Source organism: Beta vulgaris, chromosome 2 (genome assembly GCF_026745355.1).
Source record: "Beta vulgaris subsp. vulgaris cultivar EL10 chromosome 2, EL10.2, whole genome shotgun sequence".
NCBI classification, from domain to species: Eukaryota; Viridiplantae; Streptophyta; class Magnoliopsida; order Caryophyllales; family Amaranthaceae; genus Beta; species Beta vulgaris.
Genome location: NC_079203.1, coordinates 55,836,774 through 55,855,811, shown reverse-complemented (window position 1 = coordinate 55,855,811; position 19,038 = coordinate 55,836,774). Strand labels below are relative to the sequence as shown.

At 38.3% G+C, this 19,038-nt stretch overlaps 1 protein-coding gene across 1 annotated transcript; it reads left to right on the top strand.

Moving 5' to 3' along the window:
- Positions 1 to 10,388: 10,388 nt before the first annotated feature.
- LOC104903320 (putative serine/threonine-protein kinase-like protein CCR3) lies at positions 10,389 to 13,144 on the top strand. The gene has a single exon (XM_010691339.4). It carries the CDS (start codon positions 10,620 to 10,622, stop codon positions 13,011 to 13,013), a length of 2,394 nt encoding a protein of 797 aa, XP_010689641.2. The 5' UTR covers positions 10,389 to 10,619; the 3' UTR covers positions 13,014 to 13,144.
- The last annotated feature ends 5,894 nt before the right edge of the window (positions 13,145 to 19,038 follow it).

Sequence of the window (19,038 nt, the reverse complement as noted above, 5' to 3'; positions counted from 1 at the left end):
TTCTAGGCTTAGGCAGTGTTTATAATAGCTGCACCGCCTTTTCCTTTGTTCGAATGGATGATAATGGAAGTGGAATTTGCTTAACCAGATCGACATCAACATCAATCAACATAACCCTCACGGCCCGTTTGGTAGTTGGTCATAAATGGTGGTAATGGGAATGAATTTGTGTGTAAATTTGTCAAAAATATCATTGTCCATTCCCATGGTAATGCTAATTTATCCTAAAGTGTCCACTTTCCTTCTTGAATTTTCATTCCCATCCAATACCACCTTGTTAGGTGGTAATGAGTGGTAATGAAAATTGCTTGACAAAAACACAAGTTTAGGGGTGAGATTGATTATCCATGGAGAAAATATGCCTCCCCATGGAGATTTTAAGGGTGCTTCCCTAATAAAACTATACTTAAAATTCATTCCCATTACCGCAATTTATTAACGACTACCAAACGGGCCGTGTTGCCTAGCATTGTTGCTCCTTATGTACTCATGGACACTTTGTCTATTGATTAATGCACTGATCTTCTTTTACCCTTTTTGTAGTGTGGCTCTTGTGGTTGTGCCACGGTAACAACCGTAGTAGAAGATTGGTTATTGCTCTAGTTTTTCATGCTGCTGTGTGTGTCCAATAGTGATATGTGCTATCTTAGTACCTTGAATAATTGTGATCATTGTTTCTTTGAAGGTTATTGCTTTGAGATTGTTAAGCAGTCCGATATGGGATATTATGGTGATGCATATTGTATGTTGAAAAGCTAGTTTAAGACTGACTTGGAATTTGATTAGTAGTGACATAGTGATGTATTAGGAGAGTATTCATTTTAGTCATGTATGTGAACATTGCTTTGCACTCCCTGATTTTAGTCTATGAATTTAATGTAATACTTAAAGTTATTCTTATCTGTTCTTATCCACTTCTGATATAATATTGGGACCAGGAATACCCATAAAAAATAGCTCAGGGTTTAGGGTTGGCGAAAACGTTAAAAAAAGTTGTGGCTTTTTGCAAGATTCTACAGGTAACTAGAGTTCAAGCTTGACTCTATAATTCGCTAGTATTTTCATCCAATTTCTGTATCATCTACTTTCTTCAGCTGCTTCATCCGAGCGACTCTGACGGTTGACGCAGAAAGTTGTCTGAGCTAGAAATAGAGTTGGGCATGGGGCGGGTCTGTCTGAGCCCAACTATTTCCCTGAGTCCTGACAGGGTGGTGGGATATAGCCCACACATGAATGTTATTTTGGAGATTCGGCATAGGCTCGAGGGGACTGCTGGCCCTGGCATGACCTGGTGCATGGCCCTCTCTTGGAGAATTGGTACAACCTTGGGAACAATACGGCTTTCCCTTGTGCCAAGCTTGGCTCGGTGTGGCTCAGCTCGTGCCCGGCTCTACCTAGAAGTGTGACAACTGACAAGTGTGTCTTCGCAAAAGACATGCCACACAGGATCACTTCTCTAATTAGACAGTATGTATCTTGGAATGATGTATTGATTGGATTTCCTGAATTCCATTAGGTTCTCCATCATCCATAATCAGTATTACTATTACCACTCCTTTTTCTTTATTTACTCCATTTCTTCAAATGAAAGATGAAGTTTTCTGTAGCTATTTATGCTACAGTTCCTGCCTTCAACTCTTTGTACGCTTCAAAATCTTGAACGATGGTCGTTTTAATCTAACATCTATACGTAGTCCATTCTTTCCTAGAATTTTGCACAGTAGTAGTTCTTGAATTAATGAATGTACCACCTGATAAGTTGTGGCTGGAAATTGTAAGCTAAGTTATTTCCTTGTTACACTTTGTCAGATAATGTGACCTGATATGTGAGTTTGGTAGATTGATTCTTTCAGCTTCTTTGTAAATATGCTATAGCCCCATTAATTGTCGCATAAGTACGCTTTCTAGCAACGCCTGTCATTTTATGTTGCTTTTAACAAACTTTAGATCAGTTGAAAAAGAACCTAGCTAGACGTATATATATATGTGTTTAGCCAACTAGTTTTGTGTCTTTTCCTTAGACTGAATACCTCCAAACTGATCAAACTCTTGTCAGTTAAATCAATGCAACTCTCATCGAATATGTTCTTGTCTTGCCTAAGTCGTTGGAACTATTGGGGGACTTTTTCTGCATCAAAAAACGATCAACGTTTACTCCATCTATGCTATAATCTACGGTGTTTATATCAGTTTTACACGAATGTTTATAGCCGATGCACTCTCTTGTTGGGACGTTACCAAGGAAAATTGTGGCCTTTAAGTAGTTAGGTGTAGAAGTGACAAACATGTCATACGGGTCGGGTATGAGTCGGGTCGTAATCGAGTCAACTTTATGTTCGGGACGGTACAAGGTACATGTCCATCTCAGGTCCATGAGATTTCGGTTCATATTAGGTCGGGTTAGATCGGGACGGGTTAAAACTAGTCAGGTTAGATCGGGTCGGGGTAAATCGGGTTTCCAATCTCGCAAATAAATAAAACACATATAGTATTTCATGACAATTTTTTCCTTAAATTTGTTTAAAAAGTAACTAATATGTCAACTTTTCAGGTCGTGTTCGGGTTGAGGTCATCATTAACGGGGCGGGTAGATTCAAGTTCGGGTGATATTCCGATCTATTTTAATTTCAGGTCGGGTTATTATATTCAGGTCTATTTTAATTCCGGGTCGGGTTATTTCGGTTCTATTCAGTTATAATTCCGGGTGGAAAGAGGATTTCGGGTTGATCAACCGGTATGAGTCTATTTTACCGGCTATAGTTAGGTACTCCGGAAAACATACTGCTAACAGGATAATCTACCTACTAGAGGGTGAAAATAGACGAAGAGCACAATCCCATCTGATATATTATATGTGTGAGCATGAGTTTTCTTTGTATGTGTGTTTTGACTTTGTTTAGAATTTATCATTAATTGGTAGGTGCGTACTTGACCTTTAATTGAAGCATTCATATACTTTTGGAACAAATTTGGCAAATGATATAACTACTCCCAGCTTTTGTTGAGATTTGAAAACACTTCCATTTACCAATTCGAATTTTCAGATTCGTGCTAGTTGAAAGCCAATCCAACGAAATCAAGGTGCATATTTGACAAAGTTCCCTTTTAATATGACTAGTTTCTACCCCCTTATTTGTGTTTTTAATTATCCGTAACATTTTAACTTTTATATTATTTAACATACAACTTAGATCGTTAATATATATATCTTTATTTATAAGTGAAATATATAAATAGTTAATTTTTTGTAAATCTGCTTCAAGATGAATCCATCATCTTTACATACAAAAAACACAAATTATTAAAATAGACGAATTAACTTTAACAAAAAGTTAGACAAATACAAACCTAAATTCTCTTAGCAAGCCCATTTCATCTCACTTTAAAGTCTAACCCAACACTATCTCTAGATATCTCGCACCAACCTAGTCATCCATTTTCTTATCCTTCCTTTGTTTCCCTTTGAATTCAAAACTACAACACACTCTTGAGTAAGATAAACATGGTTTTGTTGGAGACGAACTTTTGTAAGAAGACCATCTTGACAAGCTTTCTACAAAAAGTTCCTGACATAAGGGGGAACCTTGAGCCCCCAAATCCAACTATAAGATTTCGCAGGGGGGGGGGGGGGGGGTAGCAGGACCGTGGGCTAAAAGAGCACTTAACTTGACAAAATAATGTCCATGTGGCGTTAGATCCCACACTAAAACATCATCCTCACTTAAAAAGGGAATGAAAATGTTGTAGGTCGCTTGGCAAATCCTGGAACCAGTGATTCAATCATGCTTTTATTCCATTGTCTAATTAAATTAATAATATCTTCAACTTTAAGGGATTCAAAACCCTAAACAAGAGGCGAGATAGAAGCAATAGGGTATGCAAACACCCAATTATCCATCCAAAAATTTATCTGGGAACCCGACTTAACAATCCAACAGAGACCCTTTTTAAAAGTACCTCTTGTTGAAATGAGCTTTTTAATTACTCCATTCTCCTAAATTAGGCTCCAGGCTAGAACTGAGAAACCAAAAAATAGTTTTACCAACCAAAAGAGAATGAAAAACTTGTCTAAACATTCTTCAGAAAGAAGAATACCGGAATTTTAAGGAGCTTGAGGTGGTTTTGCAAAGATCTTTGATCGGTTTTCTAAGAGACTTTTTTTGGGTCTATCTTTCTCTCTCGAAAACATTTTTTCTAACTTTTTCTTTTTAGTTTTGATTTTGTTTTCTGCTTAATAGGTAAACGTTTACCAATAAATAAACTTAAAACTATAAAACGTGTAATTTGAATAAACTTTTCACTTTCTACAAAATCGAGTAAATTCAAGTAACGATCGAAAAACTGTTTAGTCTCTAAAAGTATGTACAATTGAATTCTCGAACTAGCTCTCTATACCAAAATTGGATGCCACTTTTACATTCTAAATACAAGGTGCACCATACTTAGGCTTGTAACTAGTTTTTTTTTTTGAGGGGAAACAGAACCGAATATATTACGCAACATCCAACTCCGCCAAGGATAAAATACCTGGCGGAAAATTATCAACATACATTTGTTCGACCCCATACGAAGGGTTTAGTCTAGCCATTAAGTGTGCAACCGTGTTCCCTCCCCGTTTAACATGAGAAACTGAAAAATTAACAAAACTAGAACCAACATGACAGATATCCTCCACAACAAGATCAATAGGAGCTCTTCCCATAGTCTTCAGCGCAATAGCCTTCACGATATTATACGCATCACATTCCAACACCACCCTGTCATAGCCGAAACTCGCAGCCAGCTCCACTCCAAATCTAGCAGCCATAGATTCCGCCAAAGCTACAGACCATCCCGCTGCATACCGGCGGATGGCAGTGAAAATAATTCTCCCATGCTCGTCCCTCGCCACAGCCCCAACTCCCACCACATTTTCGCCTAACATTGCAGCATCACAATTTACCTTAATCCATCCCTCCTCCGGACAACACCAGCTCGACCTCGATAATATAGGGAGTACTCGAGGAGGCCCTTGAGTTTTCGAGATATACCCCACGTACTCATGAACCAGTTTTAGAAAACCCGCGGTACTTATCTCAATGTTGCTCCATGGCTCGTTAAAAACCACCGAGTTACGAAAAGACCATGCTGCCCAGGCGAGCGCCATACATGACAATAAACCTTGCTTATCCATCCTTCCTTTCAGCCATATAAACCGCTCAATGAAAGAGTGATCGGGAGCATCCACTATAAACTGCATAAAAGGTGATTGCGTCCATATAGAGGACACCAAAGAACAATGAAAAATCGCATGAATAATTGTTTCGGGACCTCCATGGCAGTGGCTACATTCTCCCTGCTCAATAATGTGTCGCTCCCTTAGTCTGTCTTGTGTCGCTAGAGCTCCAGTACAAGCCCTCCATATAAAGTGACAAAGTTTAGGCGGTCCCCCTATATTCCAAATTGTCTTCCATGCCTCACCCCTTTCTCCCCCAAAACGTGCCATCCACCCCCGAGTGTGCCCGAGTCTCGCCAACCAATACCCCGATTTGGTGGTATACAGTCCATTGGAGGCTGGCCACCAAAAGAGAGTATCTTCCGTTCTCCGAGAACTGAGAGGGATCTCTTTAGCAAGTCTAGCGTCGTCTTCCGTGAGATGTAGCCTAAGGGCTTCCTCATTCCACCCACCCTCCTCATTCAGCAAGTCCGAAACTCGAAGATCAGCATCACTCTCGAGATTCGGGGTTGGGACAATCGTAGTGGATTCGCCCGGGAGCCATGCATCCTCCCATACTCGGATTTTTGAACCGTCACCCACCCGCCACTTCAAGCCTTCAAGAAGTAAAGATTTCGCTCCCCAGATACTTCTCCACACGAAACTAGGGTCGTACCCTCGTCGAGCCTCCAAAAAAGAAAAGCGAGCAAAGTACTTAGCGCCGAGCACCTGTGACGCTAGAGACCCCGGCTCACAAACCAACCTCCACCCTTGCTTCGCTAGAAGTGCCTGATTGAAAGTTTTGAGGTCACGAAAGCCCATACCTCCATGTGATTTAGGAAGACAAAGTTTGTCCCAACTCACCCAATGCATTTTTCTTTCAGTACCTCGCGCCCCCCACCAAAAACGCGCACACATGGAATTAATCTCATCAAGGATGCCAGTTGGAATTGCAAATAAACTCATCATATATGTCGGGATAGCTTGGATAACAGACTTTAACAACACTTCTTTTCCTGCTCGAGATAAAAGTTTCTCCTTCCACCCATACAGCTTTTTCCACACCCTCTCTTTTAGAACATTAAACACCATCTTTTTTGATCGCCCAATGACCGTCGGGAGCCCCAAATACTTCTCATGTCTCTCCACTTCGCGCACACCAAACCTATTTCTGATTTCAATCCTTCGCCCCGCCTCCACACTTTTACTAAAAGACACTTCAGATTTACTGAAATTAATTTTCTGACCAGATGCTCTTTCATACGTACTGAGAATATCAGCAACTACAGAACATTCCTGAAGTGTCGCTCTAGTAAACAAAATGCTGTCATCCGCGAAAAATAAATGAGAGATGCGAGGCGCAGACCTGCAAACTCGAGCACCATGAATCCGTCCGTCATTTGCCGCTTTAGCCAACATAGCAGAGAAAGCTTCAGCACATAATAGGAATAAATAAGGAGACAAAGGATCCCCCTGCCTGAGTCCCCTAGATGGAATAATATTCCCCTCAACCCTGCCGTTCAACTTAAAAACATATGACACCGAAGAGAGACATGTCATAATCTTATCAATCCAGAAACTGCCGAAACCCATTTTTAACATCACCCTTTCCAGAAAAGACCATTCCACTCTATCATACGCCTTACTCATGTCCAATTTGAAAGCCATAGATCCCCCCTTCCCATCCCCTCTCCTCTTCATGCCATGAAAAATTTCAAAAGCAACCATTGCGTTATCTGTAATAAGTCGCCCAGGAACAAAAGCACTCTGATGCTTTGAAATAAGATCAGGGAGGAACATTTTAAGTCTATTAGCCATCATTTTTGAGATTATCTTGTAAACCACCGTACATAAGCTTATGGGTCGAAAACTACTCATCTGAACAGGATTTTGGCACTTTGGGATCAAAACAATACAAGTCTTATTAATATCATCAAGATCAGCATCACCCTTCCACCAGCTCTTGATATAACTCACAATATCATCCCCAACAATATGCCAAAAATTTTGATAAAATAAAGCATGCATACCGTCAACACCAGGTGCTTTGGTTGGATGCATTTGAAAAAGTGCCGTGTGAATTTCCTCCTCCGTAGGCTCTGCCATAAGCGCTGCATTAGATATTTCGGCCACTCTCACAGAGATTCCCGCTAAAGCCTCATCAAAATCCGAGGGCATGGAAGTCGAAAAAATCCCTTCGAAATAATCCGAGATTGTCTGCATAATGTCCTCCTCATTCGAGCACCACGATCCATCACTTCTCTGTAACTTGGTGATAGCATTGCGCTTTTTACGTTGGCTCGCTTTGTGGTGGAAATAACTCGTATTTTTATCCCCATCCCGTAACTCATTTGCTCTCGCTCTAGCGTGCCAATAAGATTCATGGAGGCGATTCAGTTCGTCCAATTCCGCGACAATTTCCTTACATTTCACCATCATTATACCATCCGGACTTTTATTCTGCCATACTTGTAATTCCTCCTCTTTCAGCTTAATTTTCTTTTTTAAAACCCCAAAAGTAGTGGCTGCCCAGCCACTCAACGCCGTCGCACACCCCGCTACCTTCGACGCAATGGATCTCCCCCTTTCCTCCCCCCAAGCTTCCTTCACAATATTTTGACAATCAGCATTTGAGAGCCACAATGCCTCAAAATGAAATAATTTTCGCTTTCCACGCCCGTGAGTAGTCACGTCCGTCCCCAGCAATATCGGAGCATGATCACTTTTGTATATTGGAAAGTTGCGCACCCACGCATGAGGGAACAGCTGATTCCACTCGTCACTCACTAGGAATCGGTCGAGGCGTTCCCGGATCATCGTGCCTTCCTCATTACCACGCTTCCAAGTATATTGACCACCCTGCCAGCCCAAATCATACACACCACACAACTCCACCGTTTCACGAAAGTCATCAATAAGTCTCTCATTCCGTGCCACACCTCCCTCTTTTTCAGATGCATTCAATATTTCGTTAAAATCGCCAAAGAAAACCACAGGATAAGAATGTGAGCTTCTAATGGTCTTCATCAACTCCCATGTAAGGTGTTTATTTTGTGTTTCCGGCCACCCATAAATACCAACAGCCACCCAACTCACCTCATCATTATCATCTCGCACCTCTGCTGCAATATGATGGGCCGAATATGAAATAATATGAACGTTAAGATCCATCCACCAAAAACCTAGTCCTCCAGATAAACCTCTACTACTCAAGCAAAGTCCTTCCGAAAAACCACACTTTTCTTTTACAACTTGAAGTTTTTTCGAATCAATCATAGTTTCCATTAAGAAAACTATATTAGGCCTCTCCCTCCACACCCAGTTTTGGAGAGTTTTCACTGTCCGAGGGTTGCCCAGGCCCTGGCAGTTCCAGCTGTATATTTTCATGGCTCTTCGCGGGGTTGGACACCTCCAACCTCCGCTACTGTCAGGGGAGCTCGAACCCCATCAGACTCGACATTTGTTTTCAACCGTTTTCCCGCATCATACACATCATCCATTGTCACATCATCCCCCTCAAAACCCGTCAATTCATCCATCATAGTCTTACGTTTCCCCCCCTGTGAACCCATACCTTCCACCCTATCCACCAAAGGTTTAGTAGTGGTCACCTGCATAGTCTGCCCTCCATTCCCACCGCCTTTATTTGCTTTGAGTTTAACACTGGACCCCTTCCTACCTGCCTTTTTAAGATTCTTTAAAGGACCTGTTGTGCAGCCAATCGAGAAAGAAGGGGCCAGCAGCTGCGACCCTTCAGTCTCCACCCCACCAAGCATCAAGTCATTATCACCCTTCAAGCTTTCAATCCCTACATTACTGGATGTTAAACCATGCCCGCTTTCCTCCACACCAACCGTATTGGCAACACCAATCTCCACCACTTCCCTACTGGTAGCACTCTCTTCAAGGGAATGATTAACAGTGGGAGACTTCTTCTCCCCACTTAACAAGCTCCCTCCATCCTCGCTTCTCAGTCCACTTTCCTCCCGTAGTTGTTCGACCGGGATCCGAGAATCCGTAGTAACAGCATTCCTCACAGCCAATTCCTTCGCACACCGTTCATTGCCTTTCGTCCACTGTTCATCATCACCCTCATTAACCCCCTTTTTCACAGGTCTAGAGAACTGCAACGATCGTGCGCTAGCTAAAAAAGTTTTTGCCTCTGCTCGTTTTTTCAAACCCCCCTTTCGTGGTGATGCCTTGAGCCAGGCTCCCCATTGCTTCTCCCCTTCATTTTCATCCTCCACAGCTTCATCACAATCCTTCTCCATATGTCCTATCTTCCCACACCCAAAACAAAATATAGGCAACCGCTCGTATTTAACTTCAACTAATACCACTCGACCACTACTGTTACGAACTTTGATAATCCGCCGCAATGGTTTTGTAATATTTACCATCACCCTCAATCTCGCCGAACTGTCCCAGTCAATCCCATCAGAATCAATTTCCATTACGGACCCGATGTTGTTGCCGATTATGCGCACGTGTTTTTCCGTCCTGGAATCCATCGGAAGATTATATAAACGAACCCATAGCGGGCTCCAATCCAGTGCAATTTCAGATGGTTGTAGCGCTCCTTCTATTTCATCCATGGCAATCAGGTGTTGGTCAAATGTCCAGGGTCTACCTTCTAGCACTTTCGTTTTATCTCGCAGCGTAGCAAATTGAATGACAAAGAGACCATTTTCAATCGACCGGAATAGGGCATGTTTACTAATTGCCCATATTTGATTCATTGTCCTTTTAAAGGCTTCGAAATTGTAAGGTCGTACCGTCATCACTTTCCCCACTAACGCCAAATTCATATTAGGGTTTTCGACATCGGTAGAGATATTATCTAGGGCAATCACATCCTCCTCCTCCTCCGTAATTTTCAGAGCCGAACAACGAACCAGAATTTCATCATCCATCGAAACTTCCAATTAGAGATCCCTCACCAGGGACCAAAACTCACAGAAAGAGACGTCCGACTCGCGTCCCAAGACTATTTTTCTCTAACCCTAAATTCGCATTAGGAAGAGACTAGAGACACAACCATCAATCATGGGCAACTTTGTAACTAGTTATTCACCAACCACTATCTTTTTCCAATTCTTTTTTGTGTGTTTTAGAGACAACATGGAAAAAAGGGTAATCAGTCGTCATTGGTCAACTCAAATTAATTTCATAATACCAAATTTCCTTTCTAACGTAAATTTATTAAATTCCCTCCTAAACACAAAAACCTCCAAATTAAAGACTAAAAATAAAAATCCCACCTTTTTTTGTTTTCTCCTCTGTTTTTCTTCTCACTATTTCTTTCTTTCTCTTCTGCAAAATTCTCACTTCAAAAATTGCTTCATCTTCTTTCTCCAATGAAGAAAACACAAAAATTTCAATCACCCACATCAAAATTTTCCTCCATTAACCTAATTTCTTTACTATGAACCCATTATTTTCCGCCATTTTTTTCTCTCTCTTCTTTCTCTCTCTACCATGTACTATCCATGGCTTAGGCTCTGGTGCAACACTTTCTCTCTCCTCCTCAAATTCAACAGTTTGTGGGATTGTTTCTGGTGAAGTTAATCGTCGTATCGAATGTTATAAAGATAATCGCTTGATTTTGATTCAACCCAATATTTCTTATGACTCCATTGTTGGAGGTGAAAGCTTTTTTTGTGGTCTTAGATCAGGAGGAAGTAGTTTACTTTGTTGGGATACTAATATTACCACAAATTCATCTACATTTACTCCAAAAAGAATTTACTTTAATAATTCTTCACCACTTAGTGAGATTTCAGTTGGAGATAATCAAGTTTGTGGTATTGTTAATGGAACTAATGAGGTTAAATGTTGGAGAGGAATGATGGGTTCTGATCAAATCCCATCAAGGGTTAATGGGTTTCAATCAATTTCATCTGGGTTTGGATTTTCTTGTGGGATTTTGGTGAATAATTCTAGGGTTAGATGTTGGGGTAGTAATGAAACCCTAGCTTCTGAAATTGAATCTCAATTTGGGGTTTTTTCTATGAGTAGTTTAATAGCTGGTGGAGAACATGTATGTGGGTTTAATTCATCTGGGTTTTTAATTTGTAGAGGTAGAAATGATTTTGGTCAATTGAATTTTCCATTTTCTTTGAATGAATCATTTGGGTTTTCAAATTTGGCTCTTGGGTTAAATTATAGTTGTGCAATTAGGCAATCTAATGGTTCAGTTGTTTGTTGGGGTGGTAATGGTGAATTTTCAACTAATATAACTCAAGGTGTTGATTTTCAGTTCTTAGTTGGTGGATTGAATTTTGTTTGTGGGTTAATTACTAGGAATTCATCCATTATGTGTTGGGGTCCAGGATGGTTGAGTAATGCTTCTTTTGGTACAATACTTCCTTTATCAAGAATTCTTCCTGGACCTTGTGTTCAATCTGAGTGTAGTGAATGTGGTATATATCCTGAATCTCAATCTCTTTGTGTTGGTTCTGGTAATATTTGCCAAGTTTGTAGAGTTCCATTATTGTTACCTCCATCGTCTCCAATACCATTTTCGCCGATTTTGCCACCAACATCATCACCATCAACATCAAGGGGGTTAAGAAGAGGTCTTTTAGCCTTTGCCATTGTTGGGTCAGTTGGTGGATTTGCTGGAATATGCACTATAATTTATTGTTTGTATACTGGTGTTTGTTTCGGGAGGAAGAAGATTCATAACTCGGTTCAACCAACAATCACTCGAGGTGGTTCGAGTAATGCTCATACCTCTAGCAATAGCCCTCCTCCAAGGTCCTTAACGCTAAGGCGTCAGGCGTCTTTAGCATTTAGGCGACAAAGGAGTGGAACGTCATCCACTAAACATGCTGATAGGGCTGAAGAATTCACCTTTCAAGAATTAGCTGATGCTACTGACAGCTTCTCATTGGAAAATAAGATTGGTTCTGGTAGTTTTGGTGTCGTATATAGGGGTAAATTGGTAGATGGTAGGGAAGTAGCAATCAAGAGAGGGGAAACAGGTCCAAGAACTAAGAAGTATCAAGAGAAGGAGAGTGCATTTGAATCCGAATTATCATTCTTGTCAAGGGTACACCATAAGCATTTGGTTAGGCTTGTTGGGTATTGTGAAGAGCGCGATGAAAGGTTGTTGGTTTATGACTACATGAAAAATGGGGCACTTTATGATCATTTACATGATAAGAAGAATGTGGAGAAAGGATATAGTGTAATCAATGGTTGGCAGATCAGGATTAAAATCGCGTTAGATGCTGCTCGAGGTATTGAATACCTACACAACTATGCAGTTCCGCCTATAATCCATAGGGACATCAAGTCCTCAAACATTCTGCTAGATTCTGATTGGACTGCGAGAGTGTCTGATTTCGGACTGTCTTTGATGGGTCCCGAATCTGATCAGGATTTGAGGCCAACAAAGGCAGCTGGAACAGTTGGGTATATTGATCCTGAGTACTATGGCTTGAATGTGTTAACTGCCAAGAGTGATGTTTATGGTCTTGGTGTTGTATTGCTTGAGCTTCTAACAGGAAAACGAGCAATATTCAGGAGCAACAATGGTGATGGAGATCCAACTAGTGTGGTAGATTTCGCGGTTCCAGCAATTTTGGCTGGAGAACTGGTGAAAATTTTGGATCAGAGAGTAGGACTGCCTGAAACGAACGAAATAGAGGCGGTTGAGCTTGTTGCTTATACTGCATTACATTGTGTGCATTTGGAGGGGAAAGACAGGCCAACAATGGCGGATATTGTAAGCAATTTGGAGCGCGCTTTAACCCTTTGTGATGATAGTCATGGTAGTATTTCCAGTATTGAACTATCCATTGGATCAGATTGAAAGAGAAATCAAGCAATTTGATTGTGTTTTGACATTCTTTTTATATTGATCATTTTTCATGATTATTTATACCTGTTTATAGAATGTACATAATTCGTTATTAGAGAGAATGTACATAAATTTGAAGTTTACATTTCCTGTTCATTTTCCAAATAATCAAAGTAGGCAAATCAAGAGACTTGTATAAAAAAAAAGAAGCAAAAACAGTATAATCTGAATGATCATAGATATTGAATTAATTAATCGCATCTTTGTTTTACTTCCTCCGTAACAACATAACTGCAACAAATGAATATTTTATACCTCATAAATAATACCCATTTGTTACAGTTATTATGTTGGAGGAAGTACACGTTTTGCTTCCATAATCTAAGACTATAAGACAGCCATCCAAAGTACTTATGATGCATGAATTTGGTCATGCAATCAAACCATTGTTTAGAAGGTCATGTGGAACTCTTTATTTGAAATGTTGAATAGGATGTATACCAGTAGATTTGGCAGATTAACTTTATTTCATTTATTAAAAAATAGAACTGGTCCAAAGAGACGACGGTCCAAGTATGAGTCTTTGATTTTTCAAGTCTTACAAGGGATGCACGGCAAGATCATGCAACTTTGTTTTTTTGGAATATTGGTTCATATTCTAGATATACATATTACATACCATATTCACAAGGATGTCTTAATTTAGTGGTTAAGATTAAGGTGCTGTGAACGATAAGTCACAGGTTCGAATCCCTTTCTCTTTTTTTGTACTTTGTATCGCCTTCGCGGCTCATATGGATTTAAAAAAACAATTCACAAGCTCAATTAAGGATGTTTTAGCGTAATAGTTAAGATTGAGGTGCTATGAACGATAGGTCACAGGTCTACCCTCTCCTTCTTTCTACTGCCTTTGTGGTTCATATGGATAAAAAAATAATTCACAAGCTTACAATTTGTTGGAGGGCTTTCGTCATAATAACATAGAGATACTATGGTGGAAAAAGACTTCAATTGACTCAAAAAAAAAAATGTTCATTTTCTTGTTTCAGGTGGAGAACTAAATTCAAAGAATGATGTAATTGAGATTTTGTTGGAAATTTGGCTCCTTACTTGTCCTTGATGGACTATTCTTGTCTTTAGGATATCGGACGATTAATTGTAGCCGTGTAGGTACATTTTATCAGTCGAGTATAAGAAATTTCAACGGTAGAATTTAAAAAGTACATTAAAAGTAAATAGGTATTATTAAAACAATTATTAGTAAACATCAGTCAGGTCTTTTTTTTTTTAAGGAAATACATCAGTCCGATCTTGATAGCATGATTAAATTATTTCAATAAATGGTTTATTTTCCTTCAAAAAAAAAAAAAGTAACTCTTTTAAAACAACTAGTCCTTATATTATCCTAGTAGGTAGATGATTTTGATTTCTTCCAAACCTAGGCTAGCTCATATGATTTGGCCTACAGGTGGATTGAATCGAAGCCCTAGACTGATATGTCAAGTTGTACATGGCTCAAGACCAAGCATAACCCAATGACTTGGATCTCGGACTCGATTAGGTGAACAGGATTAACTCACGCAGTGAAAACTGAGAAGTGAAAACCTTTATTCCAGCCTAATAGATACTTTTACTTCCAAGTTTCCTTCACAAGAAATAAAAGTTTATTTGATAGTTAGTAGAAGGAAACCTACAACTTACAAATTGTGCAGGGTAGGCCATGCTATGTGGTACCAACTCGTGCCAATAAAAGGGTGGCAATTGGCAAATGAGTTGCTCTCATGGAGCTTAATTCAGGTCATTTTCAGGTGACACACTATTCGATTTGAATTATGTTCGCATCTATTATCAATCGGGTTTTATAAATTACAACAATTAATTTTTGATCATTAGCTTTTTAAATTGAGAAATTATGGTATGGTTGAAGTTCGGATTATCTAGTTTCGAGTATACCTTAGATCGTAGTTGACTGACACTAATGCTTTAGAAGTCATTATTGATGATGACTTCAATCACAAAAAGTTAGAGAACAGACTATATTTTTAGGTTTGATAAGTTGTTTTCATGGTATTATGCTTGGTGAATGTATAAGTTCTAATTTGGCTCCTATTGTAAATCAAGTTTCCATATTATTTTTGGAGGAGAATTTCCCTTACAACCCCCTCCTTCCAAGTGCCTCGGCCTTTGGGTTGGCCCTGTATGAAGACAGTCCAAAAGTTATTCATCTTACCAAATCAAAATAATAATAATTCCATTTCGTATTTTAGTTGTAGCTGGCTTGGCTACTAGCTAGTACAATAAAATGAGGTAACTCACCAAGTCACCATATTGTAAACACGCGCATGTATGATTTGCTAAATTTTGTTAGGCTATTTATAATGACATCAACAATTAATATCATCTCGACTAATGTTTGTGTCAAAAGTTAATAGTCCCTTTTATAGTAATCGCAATACTTTCTATTTGGATGTTCTAAAATCATTAGAATATCCTTTTATAGTAATCGCAATACTTTCTATTTGGATGTTCTAAAATCATTAGAATATTTGTTCATAGGATAGTAACTCAGAAATTATTAACTTTCTCTATCGTGGTGGTGTGTCAATCATCCACTTTTAAATTACTTTTTTCATAGGCCGAAGTATAAATGGTTCACCAGCTTAAAATTTTCTAACACATTTACTTTTCATATAAGTAGTAAAGCAAATACTATCACATAAGCTGGCTTTCATTAAATTTGTACAAAAGCTAATGTTACGATTATATAGGGATTAAGGACAATCAAGGAAAATTATAATGTCAAAGTAAAGAATACATGTCGAAATAAACCACTTAAAAATACAAATTTGATTTGAAATTTATAACCACACATATATGGATAAGATATGACACTTACCATAAAAAAATTCATTTCAATTATTGAAATCTCGACATGTATGATCATTGATATATATGGTCAATTTGGTGGACCTATATGATTGTTCAGTCTGAAAACCTTTATATGCATTGTTGTACTCCAGTAGTTTATACAAAACTTTATATGAGTAGGAGTGAAATAATTAATGGGTTTTGTCGACAAACTTTCATACATACCAAAGTTATCCGATTAGTTAGGCGTTTGGTTCAAATGATTCTGGTATAAGATATGAATTTAGAATGAGCAAAATCTATATTTATTGTTTGTTTACTAAATTGATAGATTTTTAAACCTCAAGGAGGATGTGGGTATTTTTTTTAATAAGGAGAACAAGTTTAGACTAACACCCTAGTCTGGGGGGTCAGCCTAAAACATCTTTTCGGATAATGAGGGAGAAATCCATATAAGGATGAAACCAATATAATAAGGAAGGGTAGTCATGCGCCTTCCTAGCCATAAAATCAACAGCCTTGTTAACTTCGCGAAAACAATGACGAAACTCGCACACTTGGAACCGAAGAGCATCCACACCTGCATCTTTAACAATGTTAGAAATCTCCCACGAAAAGGAAGATGTGGGTATGACTCATACTAAACATTTAGATATCAAATAAAAGAAAAAATTTCATTCCCAAATAAAATCAAATACATGGTATTACGTATTAAGTTCCGAATTTATACTACCTTGGTATTCTTGATTCCAAACCCATATCACTATATGAACCAAAACGTCGAAATTGATGTCTTGATGAGCCTAGCTATGAAATAAAATGTGGGTGAGCTTTATTTTTGCCAACATTTCATACAACCTAAAAGACCCACCACCTTATTAATAAAGCTAACTATTGCATTATAAAATTCCAGCCATTTTCATTAAATTAGTCGGTGCCTCTGCTTTTAATTTTGATACTAATTCTAATAATAATAACATCCAACACATATGTTTCATGAAAAAAGAAATAATTGTTTAGAGTGAAGTGAGACTTAGTTTTGGCCGGTGGTCTACCTCTGCTGAGTTGGTTTAGCCTTTACACACTCTTTATGTGTTATGTATGTCTTAACTTTTGAGCTATAAGATCCCTAAACTCCTGATATTGTTCTTCTTATATGTGTATTGATGATTATTACCCTTTTAGTTTTCTGTAAGTTGGAATGTTTGCGACTGTATATAACGTGTATCTTTGACTATTAATATTTATCGTGATTTTAAGATAAGTTACATTATTTCGCCCCATATATATGTCGGGAATTTTTTTATTTTATTTCTCACCCAAATGGAGTACACTTTTATAAGTAAATGTATCACTTTTGGCCAACTTGATGTCTTCTTAATCATACAATAATATGCGTCCATTTGGTATATTGTTTACCAAAGACAACTCACAATATACTTCTATTCCTTAACAACCAAATTATGAGACATTTAAAGCTCGTTTGGTTACCGTTGTAATTTAATTTTCACGGGAGGTCTTATTTTATGGGAAGTAAATTTCCTTGTCTATTTCCTAGGAATCGGCTTTTGGTGTTTGGTTGAGCATAGGAATTTGTAATTGACACAAGAATTTCTACATTTCATAAGAATTCCATTTCATTGGAAATTTTATTTTCCATGAATACCCTATTTACTGCATACCAAACAACTATCTTATTTTGTACTTCCTAAGAAATTCAAATTCCAGTGGAATTTGAGGTGAACCAAACGACCTCTTAATACGTCATCCCACAAAAGGAAACAAAAAGAACCAATTTATGAAAGTCTACTACTAAGAAGCTCATTACTAGATACTTTATCCACCTAAAGAAAACAAGAATGTACTTTTCTAAAGAGATTCGATTCGGAACTATTATATGTCTAAGGTCCAATATTGAAATAATTTTAGAGGTTTTTCTTGACTTTGTTCGTGTCAACAAACAATTCAAAATACCTCGACTTTCTTAGAACAAGTCTGAGTCAAATAGCAATAATTCGAAGCTCAGTCGACCAGGTCTACGAATCTATTCTAACTATCGACGAATTCCTAGAATTTTAGGTGGAATGAGGATTGCAATTCTTTCTACCTCTCGAGGTATAATGACGAATTGGAAGGCTCGACTAGAAGGAATTGGCGTGATTATAACTTGTAGAGTGGAAGTAGTTGTTGACTTGTTTCTTCCTTATGTGAATACAGCTGCATACATTAATTTCAACATCTTCAAAACTAATTTTATTGCTATCCATACTTTTATGTATACAGTATCTTCTTTAGCACCAAATCCATGATAAAGCAGAGTATTTTAGTGCTAAGAAGATACACATAAAAGTATGTAGTGTTAATACGCGTTTATTTTCCGTCTATATATTCTTCTTTATCAACCGAGTGCATGGTTTTACTCTAGCACAAAGAAGATGTACAAAATCTGGTAACATACTGACTTAAGAGAAACCAAGAAACAGTCTTACTAAAATAACAGTAAGATCAAAATCATGTGGTTTCAAGAAAATTCTTCTAGCTTTAGTAGTAGTAGTTACATACACAGCCAAACATCTTTGACCATAAAATTCCTATGTGAAGATGTTCATTTGGTAGGGGCTTTTTTAACTTGTTCCATAATGTTGCTGACACACAATCCTTACTTTTTTGACCGAATGTCATCTCATATACTTCTAAGATTCATTGCTCCATTGTAATGGGAAGAGTTTTTTGCGGAGATATACCAGATAATAGGGTATTTTGGAAGATATACTTCATTAACTTTTTTTTGGTGATATACCAATTTAAATTTAAATTTTGTTAAAAGTACCAAAACACTATTTTCGGTGAGAAAGTCAAATTTTCGACCTTTGACTTGCTTAAGTTCCTACCAAGTTAAAGGCCGAGATTTTGACTTTCTTTTCGGGAAGAGTGTTTTTGGTACCTTTTAACAAAACTTAAATTTAAGTTGGTATATCCTTACAAAAAAGTTTAGTGAGATATATCTCCCATGGAATGCCTACTACCCTGGTATATCCCTGCAAAAAACACTAATCGTAATAAATTTATACACTTGGGCCAAAAAAAACATACCCTAACGGCCCGTTTGGTAGTCGTTAATAAAATGCGGTAATGGGAATGGATTTTAAGTGTAATTTTATTAGGGAAG

Excerpts from the sequence above, each read along its gene's own strand:
- LOC104903320 (XM_010691339.4), top strand. The coding sequence starts at position 10,620 with ATGAACCCATTATTTTCCGCCATTTTTTTCTCTCTCTTCTTTCTCTCT.